The sequence below is a fragment of the Grammomys surdaster genome, unplaced genomic scaffold (assembly GCF_004785775.1).
Source record: "Grammomys surdaster isolate TR1022 unplaced genomic scaffold, NIH_TR_1.0 125669, whole genome shotgun sequence".
Lineage (NCBI taxonomy): Eukaryota > Metazoa > Chordata > Mammalia > Rodentia > Muridae > Grammomys > Grammomys surdaster.
In genome coordinates, this window is record NW_021620506.1 from 1,837,767 (window position 1) to 1,859,450 (window position 21,684).

The following is a 21,684-nucleotide window of genomic DNA, read 5'->3' on the forward strand; positions in this document are numbered from 1 at the left end:
AGCCCCGGCCGCGGTCCTCGACCGCCGAGCCCCGCCCCGTGGCCGCCACGGCTGCTATTGCTCCTTTGGCCGCGGCCGTCTCTTCGGCACCAGCCGCCCTTACCGCCCTCACCCCTCCCAGTGCTGCCGTAAATCCAACCCGTGGCCGCCAAGCGATCCCGACTCTGTGCGACAGTGTGGATGCGCGCGCACGCGGCCGTGCCCGGCACACTTTCCGGCAGTTTCTTGAGCGCGTGACGTTGACCCGCAGTTCCATTTCGCACGTGGCGCCGGAGAAGGCACGGTGTAGCTGAGACCTCTTCTGCTTCTGAAGCGTCCGCGCCAAGATGAAGAGGCCGAGTGAGTGGGGTCGGGAGCGAAACGGGCACGTGGCGTTTTCTGGTTGTAAGGAGAGGACTATCCGCAGGGCGTTGCTCAGTTCCGCGTAGATCTGACGCTTGGAAGGCCCACACCCGACTTGGATCTGTTGTGTAGGAGGAAAACTAGGCCCTTAAGGGGAAAACCGAGCCAGAGTACTGTGGTTAACGTGTTTGAGCCTATTTTCGGGCCTGGCGTTATCCTAGAACTATTCAGAACCACTGTCGGCCTTGGTGGCACGTGCCGTAGTCCTGTACACGAAGGATAACGCAAGAAGATCGAAAGTTTACAGCCAGCCTGGGCTGTGTACTGAAACCATAGCTCAAAAATTCCAAAGAGAAACCTACTGCTTTTTGAGATTTGTGGTGCTTTTCCCTAGAAGCTGATTCCACTGTGGATCTCCCGAGTTATTGACTGGCATTGTGCTGTATATAGTTGTATTAAATACCCTGCATAATTTTGCAGGGAAGGCTGAGGCAAGATTTATGCTGTTCAGGCTAGCCTTATTTTTGTAGGCCCCATTGCTAGATAAAACAGTCTCTTGAGGGCCAAGAATATAGCTAAGTTCATAAACTGACTCCTGGAAATTGCTATCAGAACTACAAACAAAATAAGTGAATGAAACATTTTGGGGTGGAGTGAAGACCCAGGATTGAGTCCCTCCATCCGCGTAGCAGCTCATTGCTGTTTATAGAGGGACAAGTAATGAAGCCCTCTTACGGCTTCCTTTGCTTGAACACTGCATGCACGTTGTTGGCATGCTGAGAAGAGAGGGCGAAACATCCATATAGGTGATTGAAGAAATTTAAAGCAAAGGAGTGCTGTTCATGTGTGCAGTCTTTCTCTGTTTGTTTATTTTGGCAGAGTTAAAGAAAGCAAGTAAACGAATGACCTGCCATAAGCGGTATAAAATCCAAAAAAAGGTAAGTGTTCCTGGGAAACCCATAGCAAATGGATTGCTAACATGACTTTTTTTCATCCCCCTCATGGCCATGGGGAAAGCTCTATTAGTGATTTAGAATTGGGCAGGCTGCAGCTGTGGGAAAGTAAAGGGTAAGAGAAAACCTAACGTTTGCACACTTAACATCTTTACAAAGAACTTCTGAATGACATTTTTCTGTTTTCTGTATACATATTCTCTGTATAGTTCCAATTTTGTTTGTTTGTTTGTTTGTTTTTCGAGACAGGGTTTCTCTGTGTAGCCCTGGCTGTCCTGGAACTCACTCTAAACCAGACTAGCCTCGAACTCTTGAATTAAGAAATCCGCCTGCCTCTGCCTCCCAAGTGCTGGGATTAAAGGCGTGCGCCACCACCGACCAGCATGTATAGTTAAGTTCTTTTTTAGGGTGCTTCATATGCATTATAAGTTGTAGCTAGACTGGCTTATTGTCTAAGTTGTAAGTGGTTAAGTATTTTGTAGGGTGAGTTGTTTCTTTTGTACAGAACTGAGGGATGAACCTATGGCCGTGTGAATACAAGGCAAGTGCATTCCTCACTTCTCATAGCGCTGTTTCAATAGGTCCGAGAACATCATCGAAAATTAAGGAAGGAAGCTAAAAAACGGGGTCACAAGAAGCCTAGGAAGGACCCAGGAATTCCAAATAGTGCTCCCTTTAAAGAAGCTCTTCTTCGTGAAGCTGAACTAAGGAAACAGCAGGTAATTTTTTGCTGGCCAAAAGTTCCAGTAGAATGGTATAGGTATATGTGGTTTTCAAAGTAATGTACTGCCACCAGTCACCTGTGCATTCATTTTTTTCATGACTGATACAGCTTGAAGAGCTAAAACAGCAGCAGAAACTTGATAGGCAAAAAGAGCAAGAAAGGAAAAGAAAACTTGAAGTTAGCCCTGCTGATGAGCAATCTAATGTGGAAACTCAGGAGGTAAGGTTTTTTCCTTTAAAATTAATGGGCTTCTTGGGAATAACAAAATGTAGGCTGTTTTATCCATTTAGAATATATTATCTGAGCCGGGCAGTGGTGGTGCATGCCTTTAATCCCAACACTTGGGAGGCAGAGGCAGGTGGATTTCTGAGTTCGAGGCCAGCCTGGTCTACAGAGTGAGTTCCAGGACAGCCAGGGCTATACAGAGAAACCTTGTCTCGAAAAAACAAATATGTGTATATATATAATTTTCTGTAGTAATCTGTGGAAAATGTTATTATAGTGGTAACAACTGCTGTTTCTAATTTTTTTTCTTCCTTTTAGGAATCTAACGAACCCAAAAGAAAGAAAGCTAAATCAGGCAAACAGAATCCAAAGAAGTCACATTGTCAGGAACTTAAAAAGGTACCTTAGTATAGGTTAGTGTCAGAATTGGTAATGAGATTTTTGAAAACTTAAGAATCAATCCTTGACTGCTTTGTAAAGTGGGAATTCTTAAAAACTGATGAAGTCAAAGTCTACAGGGTGGGTAGTAGAGTCTCAATGCACTTGCTTGCTAGAACTCCCCAGTCCTGGCATACATTTCCCAAGCTAACCTAAGTGCCTTCTAAAAAGGCTTGTTAGCCTACACAACTCACTGGGTAGATTTTATATTTATATACTTGATCGGGTTGTTTCCGCTTTCGAGGCCCATGCTTTATCAGAAACTGCTGGCTAAGGTTATTAATTCAACTTTGTTGCATTGGAAATAATGAATACGTCAACATTCTTCATAGTAAAATGCAGACATGAGGTCCTGTCTTCTAGATTCATTGTCAAAGTTGAGGGTGCTATACAACATGGAATGCTGTTTTGATGGTTTCTTATTTAACAGGTGATTGAAGCCTCAGACATTGTGTTAGAAGTTTTGGATGCCAGAGATCCTCTTGGTTGCAGGTGTCCTCAAATAGAAGAAGCTGTAATCCAAAGTGAATGTAAAAAGCTGGTGCTTGTATTAAATAAGTCAGGTGAGTACAAAGAATCCTCTTTATTTATTTTATTTTATTTTGTGCATTGTGAGGTATGAGGAAAATATCATAACAGTCTTACTTATCACTGAAGACTGATAAGATCCAACTCTGACCTCAATGAAGCCAATGAATGTGCACTTTGGTGGCCAAAGACCTTGGGGGAGGTAGTTTCTGCAAGTAATTATTCACCTGGATTTTTCTGTATTTATTCTCCTTTGGTTATGTTTCCATAAATACTATATTTCCTATAGGAACTGATGTGAGCATTTGCCACATATACTCCCACACAGAAACTCAACTCTAAACTGGGGTACTATGTCGGATAAAATATTTAAATGAAATGATCTGGGTGGGTTTGAGCACCAGGAAGAGAGCCCAGAAGAAAGAGAAATTCAGACAACTAGCTAAATTGCCAGCAGTGTTGTTCAATCCTCAATAAATAAGGGATAGGGGAAAGATGTTTTGTAGAGAATGAAGAATGTGCCTTATAACCACTGTTAGGCTTGGAAAACTGGTGCCATTTAGGTAACAGTAAGTCCTTGGAAACAGGCCTGATTTGACTTATGCCTAGATTGAGGGAGCAATACTGGAGAGGCTGAGATTCACAAGGGAGACAGTGCCTGCCTGGTACTCAGAAAAAGTTGTTTGTCCCCATCACCACGTAAACCAAGCATGGTAATATCCCTCTGTGATCCTATCACTGAGGGCATAAAGGGAGGTTCCAGAGTTGAAAGCCATTCTCAGTTCCGGCCTGGAATGCATGGGACTATGGAGATTGAGAAGTGGAGATGTAACATCTCAATAAACAAGCAGCATGGTAGGAAGTTTGCTTTCTTTCCCTTTAATTCCTTTCAAAACACTGGGGAAATAGAGATTAATACAATCAATAGTTAACACTAGTCTTTAAACCACTGAATTTAAGTGTCTTTCCCAATTCAGATCTAGTACCAAAAGACAATTTGGAGAACTGGCTAAATTATTTGAATAAGGAATTACCAACAGTGGTGTTCAAAGCCTCAACAAACTTAAAGAACAAAAAGAAGACATTCAAGGTATGTTGTTGTAAGCTGTGGGAGGAAATACAGGTTTCTTCTGATTTGTGATGATTGAAATATGATGAGTATACAAAATGTTGATTAAAGTGAAAAGCATTAAGATCCAACTCTGATTTCATTAAAGATCATCACAAAGGTAGCAGAGGCCAGCGGTTTTCCTGCAAGCTGGACTCTGGTGCCATACTTTTTGGATTCCACCTAGTGATGTTTACCAGAATTAAAGTTGCTGCTTTTTTTTTTTTAATGTTCAAAAATAAAAAAGAAGAAAGTTGTTCCATTCCAAAGTAAAATCTGCTGTGGCAAGGAAGCCCTTTGGAAGCTTCTTGGAAGTTTTCAACAGTCCTGTGGAAAAGATATTCATGTTGGAGTAATTGGTACGTTTCATGGGCATCTAAGAGCTCAGTGGTAGAACACCTGCCTGGTGTGGGCAAGACAACTACTAGAAAATGTGTGTATAAACATAATCCGAGTTTATGTTTATTTGTAGGTTTCCCAAATGTGGGGAAAAGCAGCATCATTAATAGCTTAAAACAAGAATGGATTTGCAATGTTGGAGTTTCCATGGGACTTACAAGGTAAACAGAACTGTCAATGATCAGAAAGAAATCAGTAGCTGGTGCTGGGCTACGAGAATTCATTGGAAAGGCCCAGGTACCTACAGTTGTTTTAAAGGTTGAGGAAAGCTCCCTCAGACAAAGTAGTGTTGGACCTAGTCTTGGAAAAAAATAAGGAAATAAGCTTATTATGTTACATACTCAAACATGAATATGTTTTGCTATATGGTGCACTGCATCTTACAGTACTTATTTTAAGGTCTCATGTGAACATGAAGCAGTGATGACAGATTGGATCTGACCTAACTGCTGTGCTGAGTTTGTTCAATCCAACCCTGAGCTTCATGTTGTCTTGCTCTCAGATGGACAGTGTCTTTGTTAATTCCATGGCTTTTGTTTGTTTGTTTTCAGGAGCATGCAGATTGTCCCTTTAGACAAGCAGATCACAATCATAGATAGTCCATGCTTTATTATCTCACCTTGTAACTCCCCTACTGCACTTGCCTTAAGAAGTCCAGCAAGCATTGAAGTACTGAGGCCGCTAGAGGCTGCCAGTGCAATCCTGTCTCAGGCTGATGATCAGCAGGTAAAAATTTCCCTTGAATGCCCTAGCACTGTTTTTGTTTGTTTGTTTGTTTTGGTTTTTTGGTTTTCCCCCCACCCCCTCCTAGCACTGTTCTTTACACAGATTTAGGGATGGTACATGTTTTATTTTTAAGGTGGTGTTAAAATATACTGTCCCGGGGTATAAGGATTCTCTGGATTTTTTTACTAAACTTGCTCAGAGAAGAGGTCTGCACCAGAAAGGTGGAAGCCCGAATGTTGAAAGTGCTGCTAAGCTGCTGTGGTCTGAGTGGACAGGGTAAGGTGTTTTTGTATTGGCATTTTAGAAGACAACTTAGAGGGATTGGCCTGTGTTTGACACATCTTGTCTTTAACGCCAGTGCCTCGTTAGGTTACTACTGCCATCCCCCTGCATCCTGGAATCACTCTCCACATTTCAATGAGAATATTGCAGCAATCATGAAGAAGGGCTTTAATCTAGAAGAACTAGAAAAGAATAATGCACAAAGCATACAAGGTAAAATTGTGTTTTTCTGTAACATGGATGAATATAACACCATAATAGTGACTAACAATGACAGCGGTCTTATTTGATAACATGAGTTTTATTTCCTCCAGTCCTTAAGGTCCCTCATTTAACTAAGAGAATCCTTTTCCGGTCTACGGGCCTGACAAATGGAATACTAGAAGAGAACGACATACCTGAAGAATCACAAAGACAGACAGAAGACAAACAGGATGATGATGATCAAGAAAGTGGTAGTGAAAACAATGTAAGTTTTGTTTCGAGTTAAAGCTGAAATAAATTTTCTAGCATTACAGTCAGTATAGAAAGAAAATTAGAGGTCAAAGGTAGAAACAAACATTTTAATAAGAAGGAACTCCCCTGTATGGTTCAGGAATTTAAAGCTGAACTGTTAATGTTAGTATTCTGTCTAAACTCCACCTCCACAGTTATCTGGCCACAGCCAGGTAGGCCTGCCCACTATAAAAGAGGCTGCTTGCCCCTCCTCTCTCTCTTGCCTCTAGCTTCCCTCTGTCCCCTCGCCCCTCCCCACTTTCCCCTCTCTCCACATGGTCATGGCCAGCCTCTACTATTCTATTCTCTCTCCTCTCTCTCTCTCCTTCTCCCTCTCTCCCACCCCCTCTCCCTCTGCCTCTCTGCCTCTTTGTCTCTCTCTGCCTCTCTGCCTCTACTACCCTCCTGGCTCCCCTCTCGGTGCCCTGAATAAACTCTATTCTATGCTATACCAGTATGTAACTGGTCCCTCAGGGGGAAGAGATGCCTCAGCATGGGCCCTCTAAGACATCCCCTTCCCCCATACCTCTCCACGCACCCACAGAACATCAGTTAACATTTTACAAATCCCTAATTAGGGGTGTTACCTAAGACTGCTCTCTATCTCAATAGGGGTAATGAGAAGTGATGTGCTATTTCATAATTTCATTTCAATTTTGGTCCACAGGTAGCGATCTCAGATGTGGCCCTTGTAGAAGAGACCAGGGAGATGCCACCTGGGCAGTCAACAGCAAGTGAGTCTGGGAATAGGACTTGCAACAAAGCAGTTTGAGCATAATTGCTTTTATTTTCTTGTATAAAATTTCACTTTTTCTCTGACACAGGTAAACCATCTGACAGATCACCTGCCTTGGATAAAATGAGTGAAGAGGATGATGCCTATGACTTTACCACAGATTATATATAACTTGTACACATCATCTGTGTACAGTGTTCTAGATGGGTTTGTTGTATGATATAAGCTGTAAATCTTGTAAATATGTATCATGTTATAAATAAAATGAAGTGTTTACATGCATGTGTTTAAGATTTATTTATGGCGAGGTATGGTGGTGCCCAGCACTCAGGAGGATCTCTGGGTTTGAGGATAGCTAGGACAGCCTGGGCTGTTAAACAGAAAATTTGAGGGGAGGGGGATTAAGAAAACATTGGGTCCCCTGGAATTAGAATGATATAGTTGTAACCTGATGTGGAGGAAATTGAACTCTGGAAGAATGTTTACATTCTTAAAACACAGGGAAGCAAAGGGTCTACTGGAAAATGTAGATTTTATTTACAAACCAGGCCACAGGTTACAAAACTAAAACAGCAGTTCCTACCTATAGCAGCTAGATGCAGTTATGCTGGCAGTCTTAGTCTCAGTCTGTCCTTCAGGTCAGTAAGCAGTACAGTAAGCAAACATTTGGTAAGGCAGGTGGAGACATTGGTAGTCATCTGGAGATCTGTGATCTCTACCCAGCTGAACCATTTTCTGGGTGGTACAGAGCAACTCCTACAACTGTTATCTTCCCACATAGTGTCTTCCAGGGTTTCCTGAGTGACGCATTTAGCTTAAATTGTAGTTCACTTTATGTTTGAGGTATCCATATGTCTTCGGATTAAACTGAATTTTCCTGTTGGGTCTGGAATATACCATTTTTCCCAAACATCAGCATATGAAGCAGCTCTTCCCCAAGGCTTAAAGTGACCATTCCAGTGAAGTAACTTGGCAGCCTTTACAAACTGGGGTGAATACCGTTTTCCAGCACTGGAACCTTAAATAAATAAAAGTGCCAAATTACTAAGAAAGAATGCCATGCTAAGCTGCAGAAATCTAAAGGGAAATACTGGTCATGGTCCACCTTGGAGGAGGCATTCTTAGATACCAATTCCTGGTTAGTATAAGTTAGGGGCTATTTGTTTTGATGTAGGGTCTGCTAGGTGGCTCTGGCTAACCTCAAAACTATTTCTGCTGCCTTTGTATCCTAAGTGCTAGGATTACCAGCATGAACCACTATACCCAGCTGAATGGTGTTATACTTACCAAGATGGCGGACATTCCACATAGGGTCAATGGTGGAATGTTGCTGATAAAATACAATAAGCAGAGGAGGTGTGGTGATGCTGCCAGCCAGTGTTCTGCTGTACAATCCCTCTCTTGGGGAAACAAAGCATGTTAGTGAAGAGTATGATGAACTGTTAAGTGGGTTTTTTGTTTAATAGCTAAGCTAGTTACATACTTACTCTACATTGAGTTTCATCCATTTTTCCAGCTGGTTAGTTATATTCTGTCTTTTCCATTCGGTCAAGTTTGCAACAAAAACTCCAGGATTAAAGGAGCAGGTGCTGGCTTTCATGGAAAGCTTACGAATTCTTTCCTTTTTATAGTCAAGATAGCCAATGTAATTGTACTAAAAACACAAATGAAATATTTGCTGCTTCAAAAAAGATGAGTTTTTTAGAACAAGTAAAGTCGGTAGTTGTTCTTTTGTTTTGTTTTCTTTTGTTTTTTCAAAACAGGGTTTCTGTGTAGCCCTGGCTGTCCAGGAACTCTTTGTAGAGCAGGCTGTCCTCCAACTCAGATCTGCCTGCCTTTGCCTCTCAAGTGCTAGGAGTGTCACCAAGCAGTTATTTGAGCTTCTTGATTTCCTAAGTTATTAGCAAAAGTGACAGATCCTATAGAAATAGAGTTGGGATCTGGAGTTTGTCTTAGCAGGACATTTAGGGACAATTGGGTTGTAAAGTCCATAAATCTACAGTATCTATAGAAAAGTAGGTATGAGATCTAGACAACAATAACTAGTTAATGGAAAACGTAGCCCTGAATTTAAAACTTCTCATTAAGCTTTCACAGGGAGTAAGACCTGCAGTAAGTAATTTACCTGGTTCCCTGCTCCACGGATGATAACTTTAGTAGAGGCTGAGTCACAATCCTCTGAAAATGCAGCAGCATGTCCTGGCTTTAGTGGTGTATTGTACAAGGCAAGTATATCACCTGAAAGGAATGAAGTGACATGAACAATGGTAGTTGTCTTGAGAGTCTGTTCCTCTCACTTCTAACAAATGGTGTACTTTTAGAGTAGACCATAGACAACCCATTACAACCCAGAATCCAGATGAAGAACACAACTCATTCTTCAGTACCTTGTACAATTACATCATCATCCATGTATATGGCTTTCTTTGCACTGGGAACCAGAATTGGCAAGTAGAACCTTGCAAACGTTAACTGGGGGAAAAAAAGGAAAGAAATATCAGCATAGGATACAATAGCTGGGCTGTTATTTGTACAAGAACCCAGGTAAAAAAATAATCAATGAACTCTTGGAGTCCCCAAATTTGGTCCCTAGGGAAGGAACTACTTGTACTGTAGCCCGTTATCCAGGCATTCTAATCAAATACAGTCCCCAATAGAAACAAAGATACATGGAACTCACTGGTTTCATGGACTCCCCCTGGTCAGGATCCTCCTTTACTTTCCCTTCCAAAAGTTTAATGTCAAAATTTACAATTTTGTACCTGATGCTTTTCAGGGAACCACTGTTAAGCCAGGACCTGATGAAGGAAAAAAAAAAAAAATTTGGTCATGTTTCTAATGTATACAGCCGTATCTTTCTATGCTTTTCTAACAGTGGCATAATGCAATGTAAGAGAGACCCTAGGAACTAAATAGATGTTTCAAGTTCTTTATTTCTCTAAGACTAAGAGTTCCTCACTTAAGATAAAGGTATTTCCACCAAAGTTCCTTCTCAACCGAGAATCTATGGGACAACTTTTTCTCCCATAACCAAACTACTGCAGAAACTAGACATGAGAACACTCAGCCAAACATGGACCACTTTTATTTATTTTCTTAAAGCACTCTCACTATTCTCCCTCAGCCATCCATATGCTGAAATTACAAGGGTACACCACCATGGCCAGCTGGACCATAGAATTTTTTGCCTTCCAAATAATGAGTCAAATCACAATGGTAGTAAAAGCTAGTTATCAATAAAACTCGGATTCAATCTGTTAGTTATAAAATGAGTATTAATTTACTGTGATGAACCTAAGAAATTTACCCACCTGACTCTAAGGCAGTGTATGTTACTTGAAAAAGCACTATGTATTTTTTCTAGTCCATTACAAAGCTGCAGTATGTTTCTGCATCTTGAATGGGTTCTGAGTTTTTCAAGAATGAGAACATAATTTTCATGAGTGTGAACCATGGAGAAAGCCATATGGGCAAAAATATTTAAAACTCTGAAAATCTGTAAACCTGCTTTTTCAGAATAAATATTGCAGATTTTTGTTTTTAATTGTTTAAAGGCAGTCTCATTCAGCCCAGGTTGTCCTTAAACTCTCTTTGTAGTCAAGGATGCCCTTGTAACTTCTAATCCTCCTACTTCTACCTCCTCAATGCTGTGATGAGAGCCATGAGCTACCATGCCCAGTTTCTGTGATGGTGGGAACTGAACCCAGTGCTTTGTGCATGCATATCTGTAAGAAGCTATGGCTAGTAAATCATATACTGCTTTGCTTATCCAGAAAGTCAGGTTGCTAAACATTAGACCTATTACTAAAAGAACTATGGAGTTAACAGTGTGACTGTGGCAGTTGGTTTACTTCCTGACAAATTATCATTTCTTCTGCCACAGAGACAAGACGCAATCATATGGAAAACTGTTTGTACTGTGTATTTGTGTGTGTGTGGTAAAACAGGAAGATATCACATCATAATATGTTGTAAAATGGTTCCTGGGTTAGCAATGGGCCTTTGAAGAGCATCAAGCAGGCAGAATCAATTAGGAACACAGTGCTCACCGGAGATGGTCTGCTGTACTGTTGAACGCAACAATGTAAAAAATCACACTGGAGCGAGTGTTTTGATGAATGCTATTTATGGCTGCAATGGTGCCACCCAGCCTGTCTTCAGAGGCAGCAATAACCACGGGTATTTCCTCTTGTCTCTCATTTACTGGATGTTGATGAACATTTGAGACAAAGTCTATGGGCTGAAGCCCCACAATTCCTGAATCTGAAAAGAACATACAAGGAAAGCACCAGGACACAATCTCGTGAATTTTTGTTCTTATTTTGGGTTGTTTTTTGTTTCTTTGTTTTATGCTTTGAAACAGGGTTTTGCTGTGTAGTCCTGGGTGGCCTGAAACACACTATGTAAATGTAGACCAGGTCAGCTTGGAACTCAGGGACCTCTCTCTGTCTCTGACTGCAGAGTGCAGGACGTAAAGATGTACACTACAACACCCAGCAAGTGTTTTTACAGAGTCCAAGACATGAAAGGAGGTAACATGAGAGTTACAGCAACTACTTACTTATTCTTGCCCAGTAACTTGGAAGCATACAACAGGAAATTGTGTTTTCCTATATGTAACTACTTTTAGAAAAGTGGAAGAATTTGAAAAAATAATCTGGAAACACTCTTGGTACACCATTAGTAGGGAAGTTACAGAACTTTTCTAGAATGTATTATGACAGTTTATAAACAACCTTAAAGGGGGGGTACATGTCCTTTGTCTTAATCATTCTTTTTTTTTTTTTTCGTTTTTTCGTTTTTCGAGACAGGGTTTCTCTGTGTAGCCCTGGCTGTCCTGGAACTCACTCTGTAGACCAGGCTGGCCTCGAACTCAGAAATCTTGCCTGCCTCTGCCTCCCAAGTGCTGGGATTAAAGGCGTGTGCCACCACTGCCCAGCTTAATCATTCTTTCTTAAGGACAAAATCTGAAGCTGGGGATCCACTCAGCAGTAAGGGTACACGCTCTGCGTGTGTAAGGCCTTGAGTGCAACACAGATACAGCAAAACAAGCCGCCACTTTATTTATACTTTCAAACTATTTTTCAAACTACAAATCATAAAGAGACTTTTTGACTTTTATGATATAATAGAACCTCCATATTTATGATTTCCACATAGAAAGAAATTACTGTACTAAATATGTAGGACCACGATTTTTATCATTAGGACCTACATAATACAACAAGGCCTTATGCTATAAAAGGTATTAGATGCAATCTAGAAATGCTTTATAGTACTTAGTAAGATGTGTACAAGTTATATACAAGTTTCTTCTATGAGATTTTATACAATAGACACAACATTTGAAGATGTGGGTCCTACAGTCAGTCCTATGTCTAGAGACAGCTGTATACTCATTTAGTTATCAGTGACCACTGAGGACTTATTATATGCTAAGTAATGTCTAGCACTGGAGTTATAACTATAAATACAACATATAAATTCTAACGAGACAACATCTATGTCTATGTATATGCTGCAAGAAATTCAGTTCTTACTGTGAGATTGACATCAAAAATTAAACGTTATTAAGAAAACATCTTCTTGTGGATACAAATAAACTTATAGCATTAAAGGTATATATACAAATAAGTGTAAAAAAGTCTTAATTGCATATATGAAATTTATGTTATGCTTATGATAAAATCACATGGATATTTTTATCATATGACGTTTAGTATAATCTCAAATATATAGAAAAATATATATAGTAAAAAAAGGAAGCAGGGCGGTGGTGGCGCACGCCTTTAATCCCAGCACTTGGGAGGCAGAGGCAGCGAGGCTAGCCTGGTCTACAGAGTGAGTTCCAGGACAGCCAGGGCTACACAGAGAAACTCTGTCTCAAAAAACCAAACCAAAAAAAAAAAAAAAAAAAGGAGCCGGGCGGTGGTGGCACACGCCTTTAATCCCAGCACTTGGGAGGCAGAGGCAGGTGGATTTCTGAGTTCGAGGCCAGCCTGGTCTATAGAGTGAGTTCCAGGACAGCCAGGGCTACACAGAGAAACCCTGTCAAGAAAAACAAACAAACTAAAAAAAGGACTAGAAGATACCAGTCAAATTTTTTAAAGTAGTTTCTCGGGTCGATGAAATAATTTATTCAACTAATACTGACTAACTCCATCTCAGCCTCCACTTGCTGGGATTATACACTAGCTAAATCTGGCTCTCCTTCCTTTTTGAGGAAGAGTCTTACGTGTCTCAGATTGACCTTGACTTGGTATGTAAGCGAAGGTGGCTTGAACTTTTTCCTCCTAATTTCCCTTACTGTTACATATGTATATGTGGTATATATGTTGTGCATGGACGGTGTACCATAGTATTCACTGTTGGATTACTACCCACTAGAGGTCGGCGGGGGGTAGAATTTTTTTTAACAAAGTCTTGCTATAGCCTGTACTGGCCTCAGATTCATGACTCTCTTGCTTTGCCTCAGTTTCCCAATTGCTAAGATTTTTGTTGTGTATTGTCACATCTATCCTCAAAAATGATTTTTTAAAACAAGGACATTGTGGTTCAGAACTGTAATATAATCACTGTGGAGGCTGAGGCACGAGGATCAGGATCAAGGACAGTCTAAATTATTTAGTGAGTTTGAAGCCAACCTGAGCCATAAGATCCGGTCTCAGGGCTGGAGAGATGGCTCAGTGGTTAAGAGCACTTGACTGCTCTTCCAGAGGTCGAGTTCAACTCCCAGCAACCACATGGTGGCTCACAACCATCTGTAATGGGATCCGATGCCCTCTACTGGTGTGTCTGAAGACAGTTACAGTATACTATATACAATAAATAAATAAATAAATAAATAAATAAATATCTAAAAAAAAAAAAGATCTGGTCTCAAGATATTTAACAAACACCATGAAGCCTCAAATATCCCTCATTACCAGAGTAGAATCACATGAACTAAAAAAGGCAATGTAATATACAATAACATTTTTTTGATCAGCTGATAAAACTTTATGATTTCTGTTGTATTCCAAAAGTCCTACTGATGTGATACTAAGTTAAAGTAACAGTTAAAACAAAGTCACCATCTCGACACTTTGTAGTGACAAAGGCAAGCATCAAATACCAGGGACACTTGCCTGTCCCATCTTTTAAAGCTCTGACCTGATGAAACACAAGCAGACAGCAGCCCACAGACATTCTTTAGGGCCTCTGACTTGATAGGAATATTCTCTCAGATCAAGTCCTTAGCAAAAGACTTCAGTACAGGGAAGAGTGGGAGGGAGGCACCATATGAAACTAATGAGTGCCCAGTGTACTTGGTATCAGAACACACTTGGAACAACTCTGCCAGGCCCTGACCAAGGCTTGTCGGAATCTCCTGCCCCTCTGTTGAAGCTCCAGCTCCTTCCCTGTCACTGCCACTGCCTAACTCAGTCACTCACTATCCACCTTCTCCAGAGAGCCTGAGCAAGGCCATTTCTAAAGATAAACAGCCATGTCTGGACAATCAACTCCAGAGAGTAGAGCCCAAGCTTAGGCCCTGACTTTGCATTAACTTCCCATCCCAGACCTCCTATATAAACTCCAAGTGTTCCCTTCCTCCTTTTTACAAACACTCCTTTCCACTCTGCCCCATCTGCTGAGGTCAAACTGCTCTTATTTTTTCGTTTGGTCTCTTTAGTTTGCCTGAGTCTTTGTAAGAGCAAGAAGAAAGTTTTCTTTTCTTTAACATAGTGATAGAACTTAGGATGTGGGACCTGGGGATCTCCAGGTCCTTAACAAGAGACAGTAGTACAGGTAAAGGCTCCCCACACCCCCATACCTGACACTTCATTCCTTAACAAACTGCTCAAGCTGAGGAAGTTATGGTGCAAAACAAGTAAGAAGAGAACAACCGCCAGGACCCAGATGATGATGTTTACTGAAACAGAGAAAACCTGTGTTATAGCTTTTGGCCTTGGTAAATATAAAAACAACAGAACTTTGAGGGGGTCAGGGAAGAAGGAAAGGGAGCGCATACCTTTACGGAATGACATCCTTTTCTTCTATCTTACATAAACATTAGAAAGTAATCCTATAAAAATAAAAGCCCCCAAAGTCAGTGAGTACCTGAGAATGGTCATCAAAATGCTTCTGCACTCTTATTTAGACAGAAACAAGAGGAACATGGGATACTTTGTCAGACACTTATTTTTAAATCAATAACTTCCAAGCATTCAATAGGTGCTGAAAAACTGAAAGGTTTTTTTTAAAGATTTATTTATTTATTTAATGTATATAAGCACACTGTCCTTGGAACACCAGAAAAGGGCATCAGATCCAATTACAGATGGTTGTGACCCACTATGTGGTTGCTGGGAATTGAACTCATAACCTTTGGAAGAGCAGCCAGTGCTCTTAACCATTCAGCCATCTCTCCAGGCCCCATGGACTGAGAGTTTTATGATGATCACATACAATACTTTCATAGTATATGAAAAAGCACATAGCTTTAGCCTTGTTACATTGCATACTACATGAAAAAAATTTATTAGGAGAGATATCTGAAGTCTACCAACTAGAGATACATTTTCAGAATTGATTTCTGTTTAAAACCTAGTTAAGCTGGATATGATGGTGTATGCCTTTAGTCACAGTGCTGGGGAGGCAGAGACAGGCAGATCACAGAGCTTGATGACAACCTGGCCCACAGAGCGAGTTCCAGGACAGGCAGGGCTACACAAAGAAACCTTGTCTCATAAAAACCAAGCAACCAACCAACCTAGTTAAACTGGGCATGGACTATAAAAATAACTTTTATTCTTCTGCAATAATTGTCATCTCCAAGGTTTACTGCCTCCGTTTGCTAACCTAGGCCTAGTCCTGGAAGCTTCTAGCCTCCATACAGTCTAATCAAGGCCTAGAATGTTTTCAGCCTCTGAGACTTGCTGTTGAATAGCTCACCCCTTCCTAGTTCTTTCTGAACTCTGGCTGGCTAATTAAACTCAACTGTTATGGCTAAAACTCCTCTCTACTCAGACAAGCTGGCTTCTCTCTTGGCCTCTAACTTTTTCTCTTATCTGGCTTCAAACTAACCCTGACAATCTGCTCCAATCTTGCTCCTTCTCATTCTCTGGCTCCTTATGTCTTCACCTGTCTCTATAGAACTGTCCCAACTGCCTTCTCCTTTGTTTCTCTGTGCCTCTTCTCTTTAGTAGCTTGCTTCCCTTTCCTCTCTGTTCTTTTGAAGAGTCAGGCAAATCTTGTTCTGTCAAATCTTTTTCTAATTTGTTATTCTGCCACTCAATTAGATGTCACTTTCAAACATGGATGCTTGATTCTACAAACAATTCATTGTTTGGGATTAAAGGTGTATACAAGGGTGTGTCTGTATTCCAGCCAGGGAGATAAAAGGTGTGTGCTTAGGCTGAGCCACACAACTAGAAAAAAAGTTTTTTTCAGAAAAGAACACAGTCTTGGGGTTTACAGTGTGATCAAATATTCTACAACAATGGACTGTGGTGTCTCTGACAAAGTAACCTGAGGGGTTAGTGTTATTCTCAAAACATTTATTTAAGAGGGACGTAGACAACGGCTCAGGGGTTTAAGAGACCATGCTGTTCTCCCAGAGGACCCAAGTTTCCCAGCATTCATGTAAGGTGGCTCATAACTATAACTCCAGGTCCAGGAGAGCGGATGCCCTCTCTGGCCTCCACAGGCACCTGCACACACTTGGCAAACCGAGGTACAGATGTGCAAACACACATTTTTTTTGTTTTTGTTTTGTTTTTTTGGTTTTTGAGACAGGGTTTCTCTGTGTAGGCCTGGCTGTCCTGGAACTCACTCTGTAGACCAGGCTGGCCTCGAACTCAGAAATTCACCTGCCTCTGCCTCCCAAGTGCTGGGATTAAAGGCGTGCACCACCAATGCCCGGCCACACATTAAAAAAAAAAAAAATCTGCGCTCAGAGATGAAGATAGTTTAGCAGTTAAGAGCACTTGCTGCTCTTACAGAAGACCCAGGTTCAGTTTCCAGTGCTCATAGAGTCCATCACAATTGCTTTTAACTCCAGTTCCAGGAGATCCAACACCTTCTTCTGGCCTCTGCAGGCACTGCATGCACATGATACATACACAGAAAAGTAAACATGTGCATATATACATAAAAATCTGCTTTATGAAAAAATAAGCTAGGCCGAGGCTCAGTGGGTAAGAGTGCTGGCTTCGTAAGCATATAGATCTTCGTCTGTATCTCCAGCACCCACATCAAAGGCACATGGTCATGTGCACACCTGTTACCTCAGCACTGCAAGAGAAGACAAAGACAGGAGGATTGCTGAGGTTTGCTGACAACCAGCCTAGCTCCAGGCTCAGTGAGAAACTTTATCTCAGGGATTAAATCAGAGAATGATAGAACAGGACACTGAAGGTCCTGCACCCAGCTCTGCACACCTGCACGCACAACACAAACACAAAGCTTCCCGGATTCATCTCTGTTGACAAAAAGACCAAGTATTAAGAAAGTGGTGTCCAATACTAGTACTCTCTAGGTCACTTCTGCTCATGTGACACCTTTATTTTCTCAAAACAATTCAATAGAAACAAGATTGTGAAATGTTTTTATGGGACTATATAAATTAAACAAAATTTTACAACAATCTCCTGGAAATAGTTCCTTGAAGACACTTTTATGCATCCAAGACATTGGGACTCTAGGTTTATGACCTTTAATCATTTGTAAATGCCACCCATAGCAGTATCTATCATACAGATAGGGATATTTATTTTACAAAGCAGTGTCAGCAAAACCATAATGCTAAGAAAGTTAATCTAGACTGTGTGTACATTGGACATTTAATTTCCCAAGGTCGTTTGAAAAGCAGGGATATGTTTAAAAATGGGCCATGGGTCATATTACAAATCTGAAACAATGTAACTCAGACTTATAATGAACAATCTAAAATGTGTAAACATACTTCTTTTTAGAACAGTATATACAAAACATATTATACCAGTAAACGTACTCTGAAAAAAAAATAGACATAATAGACCAGGAAGATGGCTCAGTGAGTGAAAGTGTTTGCAGGACAAGCCTAATGACCAGTTTGATCCCCAGAAACCATGGAGAGAACCGACTCCTGAAAACTGTCCTCTGACTTCCACATGCACACCATGGTTGCCTCCCTCGCTCTCCTCTCCTTCTTCTTCTCTCTGTCTCTCTCTCTTTGTCTCTCTCTCACACATACACACACACACACACACAAACACATGCACACACACTTTTTTTGTTTGTTTGTTTTTTGTTTTTGTTTTTTTGGTTTTTCGAGACAGGGTTTCTCTGTGTAGCCCTGGCTGTCCTGGAACTTACTCTGTAGACCAGGCTGGCCTCGAACTCAGAAATCCGCCTACCTCTGCCTCCCAAGTGCTGGGATTAAAGGTGTGCGCCACCACTGCCCGGCACACACGTTTTTTATTGTGGGCTGGGAAGAGAATTCAGTCCATAAAATGCTTTCTGTTCAAGTCAAATGTAAGGATCAAGTTAGATTCCCAGAACCTACATAAAATGCAGGTGTGGTAGCAGACTGATACCCCATCACTGAAGATAGGAGGATCCCTGGTGGATGGGCATCTTGAGAAACACCACATAAGGTTGACCAATGGCCTCTACACGTGTGTACATACACATACATAAAGAAAATAAAAGGGCTGGAGAGATGGCTCAGCGGTTAAGAGCACTGACTGCTCTTCCAAAGGCCCTGAGTTCAATTCCCAGAAACCACATGGTGGCTCATAACCATCTGTAATGGGATCCGATGCCCTCTTCTGGTGTGTCTGAAGACAGCCACAGTGTACTCATATAAATAAAATAAGTCTTCTTTTAAAAAAGAAAAGAATACATGTAATATTCCCTATGGTATTTCTCTTTATCACACCATAGGCTGAGTCTACCTACAGAAGTTGGCAAATTGAGAGCTACTCAATAAAGCCTTAATACTTCCCTGCTTTGAGTTAAATTCCACCAAGACTGAATAAAACAATCCCATTCCAATAAACTCCAGCTAGTTACTGGTACCAAAAGCAATGTTTTATCTGGTTAACTTCCAGTGACAGTTACATATTGCACTGTATATAGATTGGAAGTCACATGTATTTGAGCTACTCTAGTTAGCAGGACACAAAAAAGGAGCTTCAAGCAAGTACTCATTTTCTGGAAGTAGATGAGTAACAGCACTTGTTGATAAAAGTCTTCTAGCTACTTACATGAAAAACACCAGCTTTCAGAGTAAGTCTCATCATGTTGTCTTTCCTGGTAATGAGGGTTCGTTGGTCTGTTTAGAAGAAACTCTCAAGGCAGAAAGATAGATAGCCCAGCAGTTAAAAGCACCGACTGTTCTTCCAGAGGTTCAATTCCCAGCAACCACATGGTGGCTCACAAACTTCTGTATTGAGATCCAATGACCTCTTCTGATGTGTCTGAGGACAGCTACAGTGCACTCATATACATTAAAGAAGAAGAAAGGAGGAGGAGGAGGAGAGGAAGAAGAGGAGGAAGAAGAGGAGGAAGAAGAGGAGGAAGAAGAGGAGGAGAGGAGGAGGAAGAAGAGGAAGAACAGGAAGAGGAAGAGGAGAAAGAAGCAGCTCTCAAAATTTCATATACACTGTGTGCATGGAGAAGGAGGGTAGAGGATGGAGGAGAAGCAGTAATAGCATAAAATCCATGGTTCTTTTGCTCAGAAATTGCAAAACCTTTACATTCCCAAGCTATCTGTGTACCAGCTCCTCATAAAGACACACACAGGAAGCCCAGGACAGATATTACCCATTAATGTAAAAGAATCTTAAGAAAAAAATGTGTCCTGTTTATTGTTTTTGAGACAAGGTCTCACTATACAGCCCAGGCTGACTCTGAACTTTTGATCCTGCTGCCCCAGTGCTGGGCTTTCAACCTTTTTTACTTTCTGTTTTGCTTGTATGTGTGCATATGGTATGCATGCATGCGTGTATGTGTGGGTGGAAGTGTGTGTGGGAGAAGTCAGAGTGGATGTCAGGCGTCTTCCTTGCTCACGTTTCTTTCACCTCACAAGTCTCAATTACACCCACAACCTGCCAGTCTATTTAGTCAACTTGTTCTCAGGATCTCATCTCCACCTCGTGGGTGCTGGCATTATAGGTGGGCTGGGACACCCACCCTGCATTTACAGAGGTACTGGGAATTTGAACTCAGGTCCTCACACTTGTGAGGTATTTTACCCACCATTTCTCTAGCATACCTCCACTTAAAAAAAAAAAAAAGCGAACACTAAATGCCTCTGTTTATATTTAGCCTCAACAACTTAAAAAAAACAACCTCTCCCTCCTATTCCAATACGGATAATATATATATCCATGAGTAGATTCCCTCTGGTGCTCTGTACCCGACCCTACAACTGTTCTCGTGTAGCATCAACTTCCCGTCCCTGATGGATCACACCTGTCTGCATGCTAGCATGTTCTGGTGTCTTCGAGTTACCGGAGTAGAGGTAGGAGTAGAGGGTAGAGAAGACGGAACACTTCTTCCAGTCCACTTCCAGAGGACTAACCCACAGGTCCATGTCTCTGCCTCCCTCACACTAAATGACTCAAATGGTTTGAAATATTCTTCTCTGTGTTTGCTTCCTTGTTCTTAGATGTTGGGTGTTATTTTCAAACTGCTCTTGTAGAAACCATCAATAGCATCTTTCTCTGCTTTCCTTACGCCGACAATCTCACTCTTTCCTCTCAGTTACGAAATGATTGAATGTGTGTATCTGTGACCTGTGAACGGAAGTTCTACAGAAACAGGGAGTTAAGGAAAATGTAATTCTACTTCTGTATCCTGACACCTAAGGACATTCCTTCCAAAAGTGCAACAGACATGTGATATTTGTGGAATAGCCTTGCTAATCCAGGAGTAGTCCAGTTCTCCAATGAAGAAGAGATCTTACTGCAGTCTTAATAATCATGGACACTAAATTCCAGAATAAGGAAAAGCGTAAGATTCCAATGGAGCTGTTGGGTCAAAAGGAACATGGCAAAACCATTTTATTTTTTCATCTTTTTATAGTTCAAACACTATACAGTCTGTAAAACAACTCCCATCCTATGAAATGCACTGGAAGAGATACAACCCTGAGGAATTTAAGTCTATTTATACTTGCAACAGAGTGAGTCTGTTCATACATACAAAGAAAAATGTAGGGACGGGGAAAGAAAAAAAGACCCATGAGCTGGGCGGTGGTGGCACACACCTTTAATCCCAGCACTTGGGAGGCAGAGGCAGGTGGATTTCTGAGTTCGAGGCCAGCCTGGTCTACAGAGTGAGTTCCAGGACAGCTAGGACTACACAGAGAAACCCTGTCTCGAAAAACCAAAAAAAACAAAACAAAACAAAAAAGACCCATGAAAACTGTTGTTGTCCTTCATTGTACTGGCTCTAAGATCAGAAGTGTCAAGGGTGTCTGTATTTTTCTGAACGGTGTCAAAGCACAAGAACAGTTGGACATTTTTACATACTTTACTGGCTAGGTCCTACTTGTCTTTCATGGTCAGGAAACTTTCCCCAAGTCCCAGGTTACACTTCCCTGAGCTCCATCAGGTAGGTGCTTCCCCCGCAACCCCCGGCCCCTAGCTAATTCAACAGCCACATTTCTGGAGTGATGTGGCCATCTTCCTTTACACACTACAAGTTTCCAAGTTCTAAGTCTCAACTGTGCCCGGGGTCGCAGAGAGAGGGGGAGGGG

General features: G+C 41.4%; 2 protein-coding genes and 3 non-coding genes across 8 annotated transcripts in view; 4 read left to right on the forward strand and 1 right to left on the reverse strand.

Annotated features, from left to right (window-relative positions):
- The first annotated feature begins 200 nt into the window (after positions 1-200).
- On the forward strand, positions 201-7,238 carry Gnl3 (G protein nucleolar 3). 2 transcript variants are annotated; one of them, XM_028787514.1, is made up of 15 exons: positions 201-339; positions 1,222-1,280; positions 1,877-2,014; positions 2,128-2,238; positions 2,563-2,643; positions 3,113-3,245; positions 4,188-4,300; positions 4,569-4,677; positions 4,791-4,878; positions 5,269-5,443; positions 5,577-5,719; positions 5,802-5,938; positions 6,040-6,194; positions 6,888-6,954; positions 7,045-7,238. In XM_028787514.1, the coding sequence occupies exons 1-15, from the start codon at positions 327-329 to the stop codon at positions 7,125-7,127; spliced, it is 1,605 nt and encodes a 534-aa protein (XP_028643347.1). In that variant the 5' UTR covers positions 201-326; the 3' UTR covers positions 7,128-7,238. The 2 variants fall into 2 exon arrangements, with proteins under 2 accessions (XP_028643347.1, XP_028643346.1); XM_028787513.1 differs by having other exon boundaries at positions 202-339; positions 4,566-4,677.
- On the forward strand, positions 3,296-3,373 carry LOC114638949. The gene has a single exon (XR_003713939.1). It is a non-coding gene; the product is annotated as a small nucleolar RNA SNORD19 (small nucleolar RNA).
- LOC114638951 lies at positions 4,349-4,428 on the forward strand. The gene has a single exon (XR_003713941.1). It is a non-coding gene; the product is annotated as a small nucleolar RNA SNORD19B (small nucleolar RNA).
- Positions 5,127-5,206, forward strand: LOC114638950. The gene has a single exon (XR_003713940.1). It is a non-coding gene; the product is annotated as a small nucleolar RNA SNORD69 (small nucleolar RNA).
- A 231-nt stretch (positions 7,239-7,469) lies between the features above and the next one.
- The window catches only part of Glt8d1 (glycosyltransferase 8 domain containing 1), a 15,716-nt gene continuing 1,501 nt past the window's right edge, over positions 7,470-21,684 (reverse strand). For 2 of the 3 annotated variants that reach the window (XM_028787517.1, XM_028787515.1), the window contains exons 2-10: positions 14,968-15,021; positions 14,770-14,868; positions 11,006-11,219; positions 9,637-9,754; positions 9,344-9,428; positions 9,082-9,194; positions 8,444-8,610; positions 8,244-8,356; positions 7,470-7,974 (exon numbers count right to left, since the gene is read on the reverse strand). In XM_028787517.1, the coding sequence (XP_028643350.1) occupies positions 7,784-7,974; positions 8,244-8,356; positions 8,444-8,610; positions 9,082-9,194; positions 9,344-9,428; positions 9,637-9,754; positions 11,006-11,219; positions 14,770-14,868; positions 14,968-14,983 (1,116 nt within the window). In that variant the 5' untranslated portion in view covers positions 14,984-15,021 and the 3' untranslated portion in view covers positions 7,470-7,783. Of the gene's footprint in view, positions 7,975-8,243; positions 8,357-8,443; positions 8,611-9,081; positions 9,195-9,343; positions 9,429-9,636; positions 9,755-11,005; positions 11,220-14,769; positions 14,869-14,967; positions 15,022-19,186; positions 19,387-21,684 lie in introns of those variants that run through there. The other variant, XM_028787516.1, reaches the window with a different exon arrangement.

Bases quoted from the DNA above. Each gene is read 5' to 3' on its own strand.
- Gnl3 (XM_028787513.1), top strand. The intron at 1,281-1,876 runs GTAAGTGTTCCT...CTGTTTCAATAG, and splicing joins GGTATAAAATCCAAAAAAAG to GTCCGAGAACATCATCGAAA. The intron at 6,195-6,887 runs GTAAGTTTTGTT...TTTGGTCCACAG, and splicing joins AAAGTGGTAGTGAAAACAAT to GTAGCGATCTCAGATGTGGC.